At 45.9% G+C, this 16134-nt stretch overlaps 1 protein-coding gene across 2 annotated transcripts; it reads right to left on the reverse strand.

Annotated features, from left to right (window-relative positions):
* On the reverse strand, positions 1-5839 carry LOC309524507 (microtubule-associated protein 1 light chain 3 gamma-like). 2 transcript variants are annotated; one of them, XM_082209077.1, is made up of 4 exons: positions 5768-5839; positions 1550-1605; positions 882-988; positions 1-702 (listed from the first exon to the last, which is right to left on the reverse strand). In XM_082209077.1, the coding sequence occupies exons 2-4, from the start codon at positions 1595-1597 to the stop codon at positions 531-533; spliced, it is 327 nt and encodes a 108-aa protein (XP_082065203.1). In that variant the 5' UTR covers positions 1598-1605; positions 5768-5839; the 3' UTR covers positions 1-530. The 2 variants fall into 2 exon arrangements, with proteins under 2 accessions (XP_082065203.1, XP_082065202.1); XM_082209076.1 differs by lacking the exon at positions 5768-5839 and adding an exon at positions 2132-2244.
* Between the last annotated feature and the right edge of the window lie 10295 nt (positions 5840-16134).

Consider the following 16134-nt stretch of genomic DNA (forward strand, 5'->3'; position numbering starts at 1 on the left):
TTATTGCAGTCTTGTCAGAAGGCTTTTTTTAAAAAGGGGAAGAAAGAGATGAAGTAACAAAAACAGCTGTGCAGTTAAAATTTCCACTTGTGGAACCCTCCAGATTCCCATTAGGCCAATCAGCTTTGTTTAAAATAAGAAAGAAAGCCAGACAAAAGTTTCCTGTGCAATGGTAGTGATGCTCTTTTTTATATCTATGTCTATATCTGTCTGAAGAGATAAGGGAACAAATTAGTTTAAAAGAATAAGCTGGCAGTGGGTTAAAGTAGTGGCCCTGCAGAGTTGGTTAAGAAAGTACATGACCCTAAAATACACCCTGTCATCTGGGCATCTTTTCAGACACATACAACATAGAAGGCAGTTCAGTTGCTTCAGGGACAATGACAATAAAGCAGAGCCTGCCTGGTGGTGAATACTCTTCTCCCATGCCACTCTTACACAAAAGCAGTTTAAAAATCCATGTTGTGATAACTATGCCTCAGAGAGAAAGGGAGGAGGGGGAGACTGCAGAGGCCTTCCTTGGAATGGGCTCATGGGCCAATATCACCAAACGTATCTTGAGATGCGTAGGTAATGTAGAGGAAGCCGTCGTCATCTTTGTTGGCTTCGTAGACTTCCGCAACAGTCAGGCTCAGGCAGGGCAGGCTCTTGTTGTCCACCAGCAGGTAGAAGGCTTGAGTGGCTGTCAGGGACAGGCGGGCCCTGGGGAGGGGAAGGGAGAGGATCAGTCCAAAGGCCAGTGGAAGGCTGCATTTTGGCTATGTATGGTTTCAAAAGGGGTGAGGTGGGTAAGCAGGGGTACCTTTAAGTGCAAATGGAATTAATTGTCTTTCCCATCTCTCTCTCCCACATTACCACAGTATGTGAAAACTCCTCCCTACCTCAGACTGTAGACAAACTGAGACATAGATAGATCCCCTGAAACCAGGAATTTGACCCGGCTCAACTGAGGGAGTGTCTTCTCCTTCTGGTAACGCTCAAGCACCACCTGTGTGTGAGGAAAGCATTGGACAATGTCAAGGCACATGATGGGAGCTCCATTGCTGGATAAGCAGGTGTGCTCTTAAGAATGGGAACCATATATAAGTTCCTCCAAGTTCCTCAGATTAGCATTGAGAGTACTATGTTCAATAAATGGAAACTTGCAATAACTGTGGGAGCCCCAAGCTCGCATCTCTCAGAGTCTCTTTTGCTCTTAGAGTCTTAGAATGGCTTTTGAGGATTTAGCAAAGCCTCAGTCCAGATTATGCATTCTCAGCAGCTTCATGTGATCAGGAAAGACTAAGCAGCCCATGAATTCCATACTCAGTTCAGACAAGGCCACATTTGTACCACACACTTAAAGCACCGTGATACCACTTAAGAGACCCATGGCTTTCCTCAAAGAATTATGGGAGCTGCCATTAAGGGTACTGAGGCTCCTATTGCCCTCAAAGCTACAGGTCCTAGAATTCTCTGTGAAGAGGGATTTATTACCAAACTGTTGTGGGAATGATAGCTCTGTGAGGGAATTCCCCCTAGAATCTAGGTAGAAAGAGAGGAGGTTTACCGGAATCTTGCTTGGATACTTTGTCCTGATATCAGTTGTTTCCTGCATCCGAGAGGCTGAAAATGAGATTATGACAGATAAAAGTCATCAGAAAGAGTTTTGGAAGTTTCAGCTCTACCAAGGCCTGGATAGCTCAGTAGGTTAGACCATGGTGCTGATAACACCAACGTTGCAGGTTCAATCCCTGTATGGACCAGCTACATATTCCTGCACTGCAGGGGGTTGGACTAGATGATCCCCAGGGTCCCTTCCAACTCTACAGTTCTAAGAGGAAGACTATCACATTTAACACTTAAATGCCACTTTGAGCTTCTTGAATGAGAAGCTGATTAGAAATAGGGTAGTTTAAAAGTCGACCAGTGGAAAGAAAGTGGAAAGACAGACAAGCAGGTGTCATTCACAGGGAAGACAAGAGAATCCAGAGACAATGAGATATGCTGGGAAAATGCTAGAAGGGTGTTATATTTAGCTTAAAAGGAAATAGTCAGAAAGATGCAAGTGGAAAATTAGTAGACGTTCCAATTTATAATCCAGAATCATATCTCCCACCTCATCATTCAAGTTCATCCCTCAGTTTTTTACCTAAACTTTTCCTCTGCTTGAATGGACGGTCGTCACTCTGGAACCTCAACATCTTTCTTTAAAAACACAAAAGACCCCTTTCTCCCCCTCACCGGCCCTTTCCACTTCCACTCTACAGCACTAACTCAACAGAAATCACCTTGGCTTGCCTTCATTTAAGAGAAGGCTGAGCAGCCTAGGTGGGGCTGGAGCCTGCCTCAGACCTAATGATTGTCACCTGCTGGTGGAAGGAAAGATGAGTAAAACAGAAGAGAGGGGAAGCCTAGAGTAGTGCAAGGAGTATTGGTGCACACTTGAGAAATAACCCTGCCAGTTCCTCCTTTAGGATGGAGACAGCCCTATTTTCTGGTAAAAACACTGTCTCTGCCTTGCCTTTTGGCAAGATGCTGGAGATGCTTCTCCACCCCACAACACTAGTATGCATTACTTATACGTCTGCTACATTTCTTTAAATTTCAGCTCTTCCCTCTTTGGAGAATCTGCAGAGTTTACATTTTGGTGGGTGGGGCTTCCCATGCCCATATGCATGCAAATAAATTAATGTACATGAAACCCAGAGGCTCCTTGCTCCCACCTAGTGCCCCAGAAGGTGGTAGAATGCGTTTGAGTTGCAGGTTGCAACTGTTGAAGAATAAATGCAACCTGTGTGATTTTTATTCATAGAATTGTAGAGTTGGGAGGGACCCTAAGGGTCATCTAGGCCAACCCCATGTAATGCAGCTATCTTGTCCACAGCTGTCCTAGGGTGGGCTTGAATCACCAACCTCCTGGTTAACAGCCAGACACACTGGCCCATTGTACCACAGGAGTGCACCGTATTCTCACAGAGGCCAAGCAGATCCCTGTGGGAAGCCCATGAGCAGGACCTGGGTGCAAATTCACTCTCCCCACTTATGATTCCCAGCAACTGGTCCTCAGGCCCATACTGCCTCCAACAGTGGAGGTGGAACATAGCCATTGCAGCTGGTACCCAACGAAAGCCTTATCCACAGTCAACACATCATATATATATATATATATATATATATATATATATATATATATGCTTTCGTAGATTTTCACGGGTACAGGAATGCAGGTTTTGGTGTCTTCGGGTGTCTTCCCGTGTAAGAGTCGGGGTGTCTGTGCGACGTTTCGACGAGGTCTCACTCGTCATCTTCAGGCTGGTGCTTTCGGCTTCTTGTTACTGGAACAGAGCAGAGTCTGGTGTTTGAGTTCCTATAAATACTGTTGAGGGGTGTGGTGTATAGCCTCCAACGTTCTGGGTAGAGAGGAAGTTCCTAGATTAGTGTGCCTTTTCTTCTTTTGTTCCTTAATTACTTGAGGGATATCTTGGGTGATTTCATGAGTGATATTCTGAATATCACTGGGTGGGTCATTAATTACTTGAGGGATATCTTGGGTGATTTCATGAGTGATATTCTGGATATCCCTGGGTGGGTCATTAAGTGTAGATTAGTTGCTAAAGCTCTCGTGTCTTGACCTCTTGAGCTTGTGAAGAGTTTTTCTGAGAAGATGGCTGTGCTGCATTTAGTTGTGCTCTGGCTTGGCTTCGTGTATAGGGGCGAGCTATGGTTTTGTGCCTTGTGCCAGCCAGATCTGTGTAGGGATTGCAGGGGGGTGCAGCATCCGGAGGTGCCACTATAGTTTGGTTACTGGATGGAGTCTGTAATATGTCTGTGGAGAGGGTCTGGGTTTGGGTCTGGTGTGGTTGATTGGTGACGGCGTTCTGTGTGCCTCTGGTTCTGGTGTCGGTTTTTGTGGGGAGGGCTAATTTCCAGATGTCTGGCAGGCGGGACGAAAGCACCAGCCTGAAGATGACGAGTGAGACCTCGTCGAAACGTCGCCCAGACACCCCGACTCTTACACGGGAAGACACCCGAAGACACCAAAACCTGCATTCCTGTACCCGTGAAAATCTACGAAAGCAAATATATGCTTTCGTAGATTTTCACGGGTACAGGAATGCAGGTTTTGGTATCTTCGGGTGTCTTCCCGTGTAAGAGTAGGGGTGTCTGGGCGACGTTTCGACGAGGTCTCACTCGTCATCTTCAGGCTGGTGCTTTCGGCTTCTTGTTACTGGAACAGAGCAGAATCTGGTGTTTGAGTTCCTATAAATACTGTTGAGGGGTGTGGTGTATAGCCTCCAACGTTCTGGGCAGAGAGGAAGTTCCTAGATTAGTGTGCCTTTTCTTCTTTTGTTCCTTAATTACTTGAGGGATATCTTGAGTGATTTCATGAGTGATATTCTGAATACCCCTGGGTGGGTCATTAAGTGTAGATTAGTTGCTAAAGCTTTCGTGTCTTGACCTCTTGAGCTTGTGAAGAGTTTTTCTGAGAAGATGGCTGTGCTGCATTTAGTTGTGCTCTGGCTTGGCTTCGTGTATAGGGGCGAGCTGTGATTTTGTGCCTTGTGCCCGCCAGATCTGTGTAGGGATTGCAGGGGGGTGCAGCATCCGGAGGTGCCACTATAGTTTGGCTACTGGATGGAGTCTGTAATATGTCTGTGGAGAGGGTCTGGGTTTGGGTCTGGTGTGGTTGATTGGTGACGGCGTTCTGTGTGCCTCTGGTTCTGGTGTCGGTTTTTGTGGGGAGGGCTAATTTCCAGATGTCTGGCAGGCGGGACGTGTCGTCACGCTTGTTCATGTTGTGAGGGTGTTTCTCTATCTCGATGGCTTCCATGATTATTCTCTTGTGGTGATGTTCCATGTTAAAGAGCAATTTGGAATCTGCAAAATTAATTTCGTGTCCTGTTTCTTTCATGTGTTGGAAAAGAGAGGAAGTTTTTTCTTCTTTTTTGACGGCATTCTTGTGTTCTGCGATACGTGCATTTATTCGTCTGTTTGTTTGTCCAATGTACGTGGCTGGGCAGACTTTGCAGGGTATTTCATAGACCCCTTGGTTTTCCAGCTGGATTTTGTCTTTTGGGTTTCTGAGGATATTGGCTATTTTTTGGTTGGTGCAGAAGGCTGTTTTGATATTGTGTTTATGGAGGATTTTGCTAATTTTGTCTGTAGTGCCCTTGATATAAGGAAGGAGGGCCATGCCATTGTTTTCTTCTGTGTCTTGGTTTTTGGGGGGTGTTTCTTTTTGGATTAGCTTCGTAACCTTGTTTTTCTGGTATCCATTGGCGATTAACACATTTGAGAGATTCTGTAACTCAGTTGTCAAGTGGTCTTTGTCAGCCAGGCGTTTGGTTCTGGAGATGAGAGTCTTGGCTATGGAGTTTATTTGTGCAGGGTGGTGGTGTGATTGTGCATGTAAGTAGCGGTTGGTGTGTGTTTTTTTCCGGTAGATAGTGTATATATATATATATACACACCCAAGAAAACACAAGGAGAGCCTTGCAGTTGCAACAAGGAGGTATGTGTCCCAATAAACTTGCACAGGGTTGGGCAGCAAGGTTGTGGCTGAACTTTTGAGGGGGGCAGAGGCCCCTGCACCTTTAACACTTTTGTGAAAGAGGGAATTTCTACCAGTGTAGCTTACATGACAAGATGCACCTGCTGAAATTTTCTCTTTTGCACCACTGTTAAAGGAGCAGGAGTGCCTCCTCTCCAGTTTTCCATCTGACTACCCTAGCACAGGTTGTGCACATTTTAAAGACTCTTGTGGCCTGATCCTGTGCATACTTACTTGGAAGTAAATGCTGTTGAATTCAGTGGGTCTTACTCCTTTAATTTGCCATCACACTCTGGAAACCAATCTGTGGTGAAAACTGGTTATATTTGGCTGTTACAGAATGGTGAATCTGGGCCAATGTGCCTTGAATGGGCTTTAAAGGTATAATAGCTCCAGGTTGCAAGCTTGTTCCTTCAGTACAGCTCTCCACCTAGTTCCGGGAGAAAGGAACCTCCCACCCACAGCACCTCCATCTCATTAGGATTCAGCCTCAGTTAATTGGAACCCATTCAGCCCAGCATTGCTTCTAGGTGCCAGTCCAACCCTTTCACAGCCTCCCCTGATTCAAATGGAAGGGAGAGAAACAGCTGTGTATCATCGGCATTCTGATGACACTGCGCTCCAAGCCCCTGAATGGCAGCTCCCAATAGTTTAATATAGATGTTAAATAGTATAGGAGACAAAGTAGACCCTTGCAAGACCCCAAAGCCCTGCGGTTCAATCCTACAACCAGTGCAAAGTATCTGTCTTCCACTGTAACCAAGGCTAACAGAGATCAGGTGAGACTTTCTGCTCCTATTCCAACCTGACTGGCCATGAAATGGGACTTTCCACTGGGCAAATGGGTTAGATGTTGGTGATCACTCATGTTTTATCAATGTAACCTTCCCCAAGATGGTGTTCACCAGATGATTTGGACAACTCCCATCAGCCCCAACCAGCATGGCCAATGGTTAAGAATTATAGGAGTTGTACTCTGAAACAAATGATGGGTACTAAATTGGAGTAGGCTGCATCAGTGCAATGTACTGCTCATGGTACAGGATTGCACCCAACCCACAGCTGCATTGGTTTTCCTCCTGCCTGCCCATGCTCTGTCCAAACACCCCCAAATGCCTAATAGTCTTCTCAAGTTCCTAACAAACAGCAGTGCTTGAATTATGAGGGGAAAGGAAGGACCTAATGAAATCCACAACCTCATGGGGTGGGCACCTTTTTCGCCTGAGGGACACATTTCTTTCTGTGCAACCTTCCAGGGGCCACATGGCAGTGGTGGGTGGGACCAGAGACAAAAGTGGGTTGAGGTGGATTTTACTGTTGTACAGTAGACTAGTTCCTACACATGTTCACATACCCTTTTCTGTCCACCATCCCACTCTGGTCAGTGACCAAAATAAATGGATTCATTCATCCTCCATCCAGACAAGGAAGAAGCATGACCAAAGCTCTAGGAGACATTTCAGTTAGGTAAAAATGCTCAAGTGGGGTACAAAAAGGTGTGACTTGGGGAGAACCTAGAGGGTCATAGTGAGAAGTTAAGAGGGCTGTATGCTGCCTCCAGACCTTGGCAGGGGGTTGGACTCGATGGCCCTTGTGGTCTCTTCCAACTCTATGATTCTATGATTCTATGACCTGAGGTTCCCCACCTCTCCTGTAGCTAATGGTACGTCTCCCAATTTTAGCCAAAATGAAGACCTCCTCCTAGCCTTCTAAAAAGAGCAGGTGTGTTTGGGGGGAGTAATCTTGGTCTCCCTGCAATCTGAGTACAGCAAAACATGCAGCTGAGCCAGGTATCTATTGTTCTCCCTTCACTATTAATTTCTGAGCCTCCTTTGAGGATTTCTGAGAGTTATTAAGAGGCAGAGACAAGGGTGGTAGAAGATTGCGGGGGAAACACGGAAGGGTCCCCAGATGTGGATGAGGGTTCTGTATTCTACAGCATTTCATAGGCCCTTGAATCAATGCAAAGAAAATTGGGTGGAAGGTGGAAGGAGGAGATGATAGCAAGAGCGAGGGTGGTTGCCACAGCAACAGCACAAGCTCATTAACAGATTGGATAACAAAAAAAAAAAAAAAAGATTGGGAAATAAAAGATTCAGAGTTGCTCTGAGAGGAAGAGAAGATGGGGAGGTGTGTTGCTCTTCTCCTATGAAACAGCTTGTTCTCCAAAGTGAGTGTACCTGTATGTTTGTCTTGCAAATCCATGAAAACTCTTTAAAACTAGGCACTAGGACAGAGTCAAAAGGCTCTTTTAAAGAGTTTTTACTTATCTACTTCTTCCACTCCTACGATATATTTTGGAAAGATGTTGGTCTGTCTGTTTTTTATAACTCTAGGCACCTCTTAAGATATTGTAACTCAATTTTGCATGGTGTTTCCTGGGATGAAGGAGCAGATTTTTTTAGTCTATATCTAGATACAAAGTGATGTCATTTTGAATTAGGATGGCAGACTGAATCTTTCAAAACTGCACTGATTTTATTTGGTTTCTTAGAATTCCTGAGTGATGCCAGGTGTGAGACTGCTAGTCTTTTATAGATATCAATTCACAAGGGAAGCACAACATGGCTAGTAAGTTTTATCTTTCTATTTGTACAGTAGATGTTTGCATCTGGACTGACTGGGTACCAAACCGGGATGGGAGAGAGAGAGCCTCAGCTAATGAGAGAGATTCACCAAAATACAAAAGTTGGAATGACAGTCTCTCTCCATTTAAACAAGGGGCTATTTTTAGTTTATTGCATTTTTATCGGGCTCTGAGCATCCTTAATTCTATCCTCACAAAAGGTATAGGGTAGGCTGAAAGATAGTGAGTGGCTCAAGGTCATCTAGGAGACTGTGTGGCTGAGTGAGGATTTGAACTCTGGTCACCAGGATTAGCATCAGTACCCAGTACCCAGGCAGTTCCCAGTGCCCTTCCTTTTCTGACTACTGAATCCCATTGAAACCAATAGAATGTAGTTCTGTGTGGACATGCATAAGACCAAGCTGCAAATCTGGAAGCAAGAATGGCACCCTCTTTTTTCATCATTAAACTGCCTAAAGTTGCCGCCTCTTCATAATTCTTCATAGTTTAGAGGTTTACCCATATTTTGTTATGAGAAATGAAATCCCAATGGGCAACACATAAATATCGCATGAATGATGAATCACTGATTATGTATCCGCTGCTGTGATGAATTGAATTAAATGGAACATCTTCTGTGGATATTGCTGTGCCAATGTGATGCCAGGCAGGGACATCTCCCCTGATGCAGGGAAATCTGAGCACAAGCTTATGCAAAGCGGGAGATTTTCTAGAAAGAAACTCCCACCCAAATTATAGGGGAAATTGAGTCTGGACTTCCCAAGAGCCTTTACACGTGTCTACACTATAGACTTGAAGTGGCTCATCTGTCATTCTCCCCCCCGCCCTGAATGGTGATGCTGTGAGTGGGGCTAGCTACAAGACAGCAGCTGTGAATGCAGTGCTCTCCTGACCTTCATCCTCCTCAACCATTGATCCTGCTGGCTGAGACGGATGGGAACCAGAGTCTAACAAAAATCTGGAAAATACAACATGGGTTAATAAGGTACCTGGCGCCTTGAAGCAAAGCAACCTTTCCCAACTTTATGCATATCGTCCAGACATCGCCGAACTCCAGCTCCTTTCAGCCCCAGTCAGCATGGCCAATGGTCAGGAATGATGGGAGTTGTAGTCTAAAACATCCAAAGGGAACCAGATTGGGGGAGGCTGAACCAGAGACCGAAACAGGAGCAAGCCTTGTTCCAGATTATACTATTTCCCCATCTAGCTCTGCATTGCCTACTCCGATGGGCAGGAGCTCTCTAGGGTCCCAGATAGAGGCCTTCCCTGTAATGGTTGTCTGATCCCTTTAACTGGGACCTTCTGGAGTGAATGAGGGAACTGTCTGAGGCTCCTCCCTAGACCAAAGCACTTTTCATCCAGAGTTTTCTCCCCCGGCTGATGTCACAGGAAATACTAGATCAAAGGTGGCAACCTGAGCCAGGACCCGTCTCCAAGGCTAACTGTAAACCACTGTTATCCTGACATTTGAATTCTGTTCCTTTTGGTCTTGTGATTTAATGAGGAGCTGATGTCAAAGCAGGCTCCATAAACCTCCTCAGAAACCTCTTCATTCAAATGCCACAGGTATAATTCACCCACTGCAAGTTCACAAGACAAGTGGCCTTTTGGAAAACAAATGAGGGCCCATTATGCTAACAAACTTCCTCCCTTTCCTGAGCATTATTGATCTGAGGATTTTCTACCCAACTTCAATTCAAGGCTGGGTAAAACTGGCTGGCTGGAGCAACCTGAGATTCTCCAGAGACTTGAACTTGTGTCATTAGCCCCATTTATGTGCTACTTGCATTCATGTGCAGTGTGGCTACGTGGACAGCAGAGCAGGGCCAGCCTTTCCATTTGTGTGTGTGTGTGTGTGTGTGTGTGTGTGTGCGCACTGTTTTGCTGCTTGAAATGAAATGGGAAGTGCTGCCCTGCCCTGCCCTGCCACCCCTGCCCCCTGCACCACCCACCCTGCTGCCTCCTCTACCAGCATTGATGCTGATTTCAGGTGAGACCTCAAGTGCTCTGCAAGATCTTGGATGACTTTGCTTAAACCTCACACAAAATCAGCAAGATCTCGCCCAAAATTAGTGCCAGTGCCATTTCTTTGCCAGTGGAATCCATGGGGGCACTGTGTGAGGAGGTGTGGCACTCCTGCATTTAGTCCTATTGCCTTGGATGTTGTTGCTCCTTCCTGCAACAATGTCTTGCTTGTGGCCGATTGCAGAGAGATTCTGCTCAAACACCCACTTGTGCAACACTCTGGGGGTTGTTGGTCTACAACTCCCATAATCTCTGATCAGGTTGGCCAGGAATGATGGGAGCTGGAGTCTTGCAACATCTGGGGTGGGGCAGAGGTTCCCTGCCCCTGGTGTAGGGGCACCCAGTTTCCCAGCTGTTCCAAATGTATGAAGTTCCTACATTGAAGGAGGTGCTTGAGTGCTGGAATTTCTCTGTAGGCCTCTGTACACAAGATGTGGTTGTTTCAGGATGGAGTCATGACATCAGGGTGGGGTGAAAAGGGTGACCCTGCTCTGTTGTCAACATGGCTAAGTCCTACATATGAATAATGTGTGAATTGGGCTATTGGGAAAACCCTTTTCAGAAACTATGTTTCCATTCTGGGACATGGTAGCTGGGTTTGTTGAGAGAACCAGCGCCTTTGCAGGACACTTGGTTGGATTGTAGACTCCTGAGAGACACAAAGGGTGGTATGCAATGTTAGTCATACTCAGTGTAAATGCACTGGGCTGGATTCAACTAACCAGTCCCACTAGCAGAAGCCCTGCACAAGGACTTCTGTTCACGCAATGGGGCTTTCTCACTGGCCTGTGTCCCCCCAAACTAGTTCAGGTGGTTGGTGTTGGGAGAATGATCAGAAGATTGTGACGTCAAATTCCTCCCGTTGAAATAAATCAAATTGTTACTGGAGTTAATAGACAAAGTCCCACAGTTCTCTATCCTGATCTCACCACTACCCCACTTTCCAGTCTGCATCTAGCCTTTCCTCTTGGTGCCGCCTGAAGTAGCACAAGGTAATGTATGGCAAATAAGGCTTAAAAACACAACCCTGAGCTATTTTTAGAAATGATGGGATGAAAATGTTGCCAGTGAAATAAATAAAAGTCTTGGAGCCTTTGGCTTGGTATTAGCTTCAACTGTCAATTATGCCTAACAGCATCCTGGGGAGAATGTTGATCCAACTTATTCTTAATAAAACCCAAGGGAAGCAATTCACTCCATGAAGTTTGGAAGTCCTTTTGCCTTGTAATAGAGGGTGTCTTCCTCCTTGACACTTCTGTGGGATGTAAACACAGGAGCAGTCAATGACAACATTCCTAGAGTGTACATGTTACAACATGGGGAGGGATGTCTGCCACAACTTCTTCACCCTGATCTTATTTCCTGTAGTGTAGGGCTCCTCCAGACGACCTGTTTATTCAGCATTCATCCTGATTTGCTTGCACAAAGCTTTTGCAGTGGTTTGACCATGTCCGGTCTTTATTAAGCATTCATTCTGACTTGTTTAGGGGCAGTTATAGGACAATGAGAATTCATCCTAATTTGATTGTAGGGTGACATTAATTATTTATGTACCCTAGTCAATGCAATTCCTCATCACTTTCCAAATCACAGAAAGGCCAGTCTTTTTTAAAAAGTGGCTTTGTCATCCTAGGGCAGCAGAGCTCTTCAATACCACTTTGACTGCACAAAGCTAAAGTTCCAGCCTGCACCCGAATCCCTTCCACAAAATAGCGACACTCTGCAGGCATCCTTAAACCCTCTCAGGCTTGTCCCCTTGCCACAAAGTGTTCCTCCTGTCTTACATCACAGCAGGCTTGTGAAGACGGGCGGAAATCCATTTCCTCTTTCTGCTTCAGCCTCTTCTTCTAGAAGCTTAAGAGGCCAATTCTCCATGCACATTTACTAATAGATTTGCTTTCACAACTTGTTATTGACTCACTTGCCTGCCTATAAACCACAGCTGATGGATTTGTGGACTTTGCCCCTTCCAGTCCTCTGGTCAGAGAACAGCACAGTCTTGAGGCATGAAGGGATATGCCTAGCTATTCGGTGGCAGAGAGCCAACTTTGAATATTTTGAGTTATTTCCCCCCATCTCTCCTATGTTTGTTGATTTGTCTTAGTTATGAATCAGTGAAATGCAATAGCTTCAAGTGGGCAAGGGAGATCTGAGGAGGCCACTTTAGCTAAACTGTATAATTTAGTATATTAATAATTGGTTTTAATAATTGTATTAATTGGATAAAATTGGCATTGTTAGAATAAGGCTGTTATTGGAATGATGACAAAGGATCTTCCAGGCAGCCTGTTTATTGAGCATTCATGCTGATTGGTTTGCAGGGCAAAAGCGACAAGGCTGGGTATTTATTCTTACTTGTTTGTGGAGAAGTTAGATGATGATGTGTCAAGGTAAGTGTTAAGTTGTGGGCGAACATAGCAGATGACACAGTGATTTCTCCAGAGCAGCTCTTTATTTGTCATCTGGACAGAACTGAACAGCAAACAGCTCAGCCAGCCTGCTTTTATAGGCAGCCGGCTATCAACACTGTAGCAACAACAACCCAGGGTTTCCCGCCTAAAATAACTGACGTGGACCTGAGTGAAAACTATCTACACTATCCCCCTGCTGGCCCAGGGTGAGAACTTTAGTACATAACAGCAAGTGTTTCTTTGCACTTTCCAGTGAAATTTCCCATCACTCTCCTCACCACAAAAAGCCTGGCCTTTAGGGGACGGAGGTTTGTTGCACAAGACCTCCCAATTGACTGTAATTGTATGACCTGAATTTGCCAGCATGTAGCTGAATCCCACCTGAAAACAGTGAGTCTGGATGTACCCATAATATTTTTATTTTATTTTATTTTGCCAGAAAAGGGTATCATCTCTTACAGACTCATATAGGAATCGTACCTCTGCTTTCATTTTGGCATACAGCTCAGTCATTCTTGCTGGGAGCACTTGACTGCCTCTTTCCTGGTCCTCTGCATCTAAACTATCCCAGAATACATAGACTATGACTCACCCTCTAGTATAATTTACTCTGTTTGATCCCTTGGAAAGCACAGGGCAAGGAATTCCTTCCGGCAACTAGTAGCTCAAGCCCATTAAGATGTTCTGTAGTTGAGAGAGCTCCGTGCCACGTGCCCTTGGTTTGGGCCCTGTGGATGAAGGAGAATCTACATCTGCCTGGAGCAATGACCAAAGGGGCAAGCATAGAACTGTGGATCTGGAAGGGGCCACAAGCGTCATCTAGTCCAACCCCCTGCAAAGCAGGATCTGTTTTGCACAGCGTGGGGCTCGAACCCACAACCCTGAGATAATAACAATTATTTTTATATCTTAGATTTGATGCTAGTGAAACAGAAGTGCTCAGAAGGAAAAATACAAAATAGATGAAATGAGCACTCCTAACGTAGCAGCCATCACTGGTTCTCTGAAAACAAACTCTTAGCCACTGAGTAATGAACACAGACATTTGCCTTTTCTTTTACTCTACCAACATAGGATAAAGAAAAGTGTTTTTTAAACAAACAAACAAACAAACAAACAAACAAACAAACCACACACTAGATTTCAAAATACCCTTTTCTTTTGTGTATTGAAATCTAAGCAAGCTGATTTCCCGGGAATAAACCTATTTTCATTATTTCTGTTCCAAATTGCCTCTGGATTTCAATCTTCTGCACCAAGTTATGTGCCTAAATGCTGCTGTATGCTATATACTTTTGGTAAACGAATCTCTTGGGTTTATGGGAAAGTACCAAAGACCAATGTCTGAGAGGAAAGTGAGGCAACTCCAAGTGACTTTCTGTATGTGATTTTTAAAAAGAATTTAACAGAGGATCTGAGGGCACGAACAAAGAAGTTGTGTAAAAGCAACCCTGGAATACCCTTCAACTTTCAAAACCTGTAGGTTTGCTGGAGGTGTCCTCTTTTGGGGGCAGACATACATATCCAGGTGGATTTTTTCATTTTAAAGGAAATGTCCATGGGGGGGGGGGCTCGGGCTGCTCTGCACGCTGTGGCCACTGCCAGCCCGAGCTGGGCAAAGAGGCACATTGGCTCAGAGGCTGCCCCCGCCCCTGCCTGCCTGCCTCTTTCCCCACCTTGGGCTGTCCTCTTTTTTGCTCTTCAAGATATGGCAACCTTAAAACCAGTCAACTAAGGCACTGAGAATATGGTATGTTTACTATGGGATTTCTCCTCCAGCATTTTTAGAAGAAGCCACAAGGGAGCAGCTGATCCATATTGTGACCCAGAGCTGACCCAGGACTTTTTGCTGCTGGAGGCCTGACGGAAAATGCTGCCCCTCTGCCTCCTCCTGCTCTGAGCACTTGCTGCCTGCCTGCTGCCTCTTCCTCCTCCTCCTCCGCTTGCACACCCTCCACCTGCTGCCACCTGCTGGTGGGTGGGCTGGCAGGCACGGGGAGAAGGGGCGGCAGCAGCCATCAAGTGCAGGGCATACTCCATGGAGGCCAGATCTGTCGCCCCTCTCAGTTATCTGGAATCTGCCACCCTGAGGCAACTGCCTCACCTCGCCTCACTGCTGGGCCAGCCCTGATGGGACTACTGTGTGTGTGTGTGGGGGGGGGGGGGGTTGACACTTCCTTTACATTAATTTTCTATCTTAAATCCCCTCCCCGTACTGCTACTTGATACCAAAGGTACAAAAGATACCATTTCCTGCAACGATGCGTTCAGCAAATAACAGCTGGGGGGGGGAGTTTTCCATGGAACAACACTGCCCAGATGGAAGAGCCACTTCTCCTCTGGGTGGACCACAGACCCAACCTAGATTCCTCATCTCCTTTCAGAGCATCTAGATCAGGCTTCCTCAACCTTGGCCCTCCAAATGTTTTTGGCTTACAACTCCCACGATCCCTAGCTAGCAGGACCAGTGGTCAGGGATGATGGGAATTGTAGTCTCAAAACATCTGGAGGGCCAAGGCTGAGGAAGGCTGATCTAGATAGATATATTCAGTGCTTTTTTCTGGGGGGGACACAAGGGGGAGCATACCCCTAAACATTTTGTGATCTAAGTTTGGCCTCATTGAGGGGCAGTATTTCAATATGAGTAGGAAAGTGAGAGTACCCATAAACATTTTTTTAAGGAAAAAAGCACTGGATATATTGATCAGTGGCAGCCGGTGTAGTGTCAGAAATGTGCCCCCCCCCCCAGGGCCCAGCAGAAGGTTCAGAATTGGAAACTGAGCTGAGTGAACGAGAGGCTGACTCTGCAGATGAGGGAGAACTGCTAGATTCAAGACAGGACAGCCCCGGCCCCCTTCTTCCCAGGGAAGAGGAAAAAGCAGTTAGCTCACAAGGAGTGGAAGAGTCGGAAGCTGGCCAAAGTCTTGCCACACAAGCATCAGATAAGCTGGAGGCTGAGCCTGTCTCTTCTTCTGGGGAAAAGACAGGCCAAAGGATCAGTCCTCACATGAGGAGATGGGAGAAGCTCAGAGAACTGCGGAAGGGGAGGAGGAGGAGGAAGGCAGGGTTCTGGCGTCCTTCCTGGTGGGGGAGGGATTCTGATTTAGACTGAGCAACTCCTTTGCTGAGAGAGAGCAGATATGTTTTTTGCTGTGGATATGTTTTTTTCTTTGTAAATAAATGCAAAAAGCTTATGAAGACTCATTACTGCTTATCTGACTGGCTGCATGCCAGGCATCATTAGATGTGGTGGGCCAGTGGCAAGGAGGCTGGCGTGGTGCACACTCACTGGCAAGAGCTCCCACTCTACTGGGTGGCCTGCACCACCTCAAGCTCCTTGCTGCTTCCCCACTCTCCTTCCCAGCAAGGAGCAGTGACTCACCACTCGGGAGGTCAGGTGGCTACTGCCACACCCCCACGCCGTCTGCAGATATATAGGCAGATATAGGCAGATATATAGATAAGGAAAGTGCGCCAGGAGACACAACCATGTAGTAAACAAATTCAAGGCCCGGGCTACTGGCCATAACACATCAGTATGTACTCAATTACATAAATTGTTATGTCCTAAGTGGTGG

This window comes from Podarcis vaucheri (genome assembly GCF_965113315.1).
Source record: "Podarcis vaucheri genome assembly, chromosome: 2".
Lineage (NCBI taxonomy): Eukaryota > Metazoa > Chordata > Lepidosauria > Squamata > Lacertidae > Podarcis > Podarcis vaucheri.

What these genes read in the sequence shown, in the direction of transcription:
- LOC309524507 (XM_082209076.1), bottom strand. Translation starts at nt 2,183, where the DNA reads ATGTTGAGGTTCCAGAGTGACGACCGTCCATTCAAGCAGAGGAAAAGT. An exon ending in AGTATCCAAGCAAGATTCCG is followed by an intron (nt 989 to 1,549) that starts GTAAACCTCCTC and finishes CCTCACACACAG; the next exon opens with GTGGTGCTTGAGCGTTACCA. An exon ending in CAGTTTGTCTACAGTCTGAG is followed by an intron (nt 703 to 881) that starts GTAGGGAGGAGT and finishes TCCCCTCCCCAG; the next exon opens with GGCCCGCCTGTCCCTGACAG.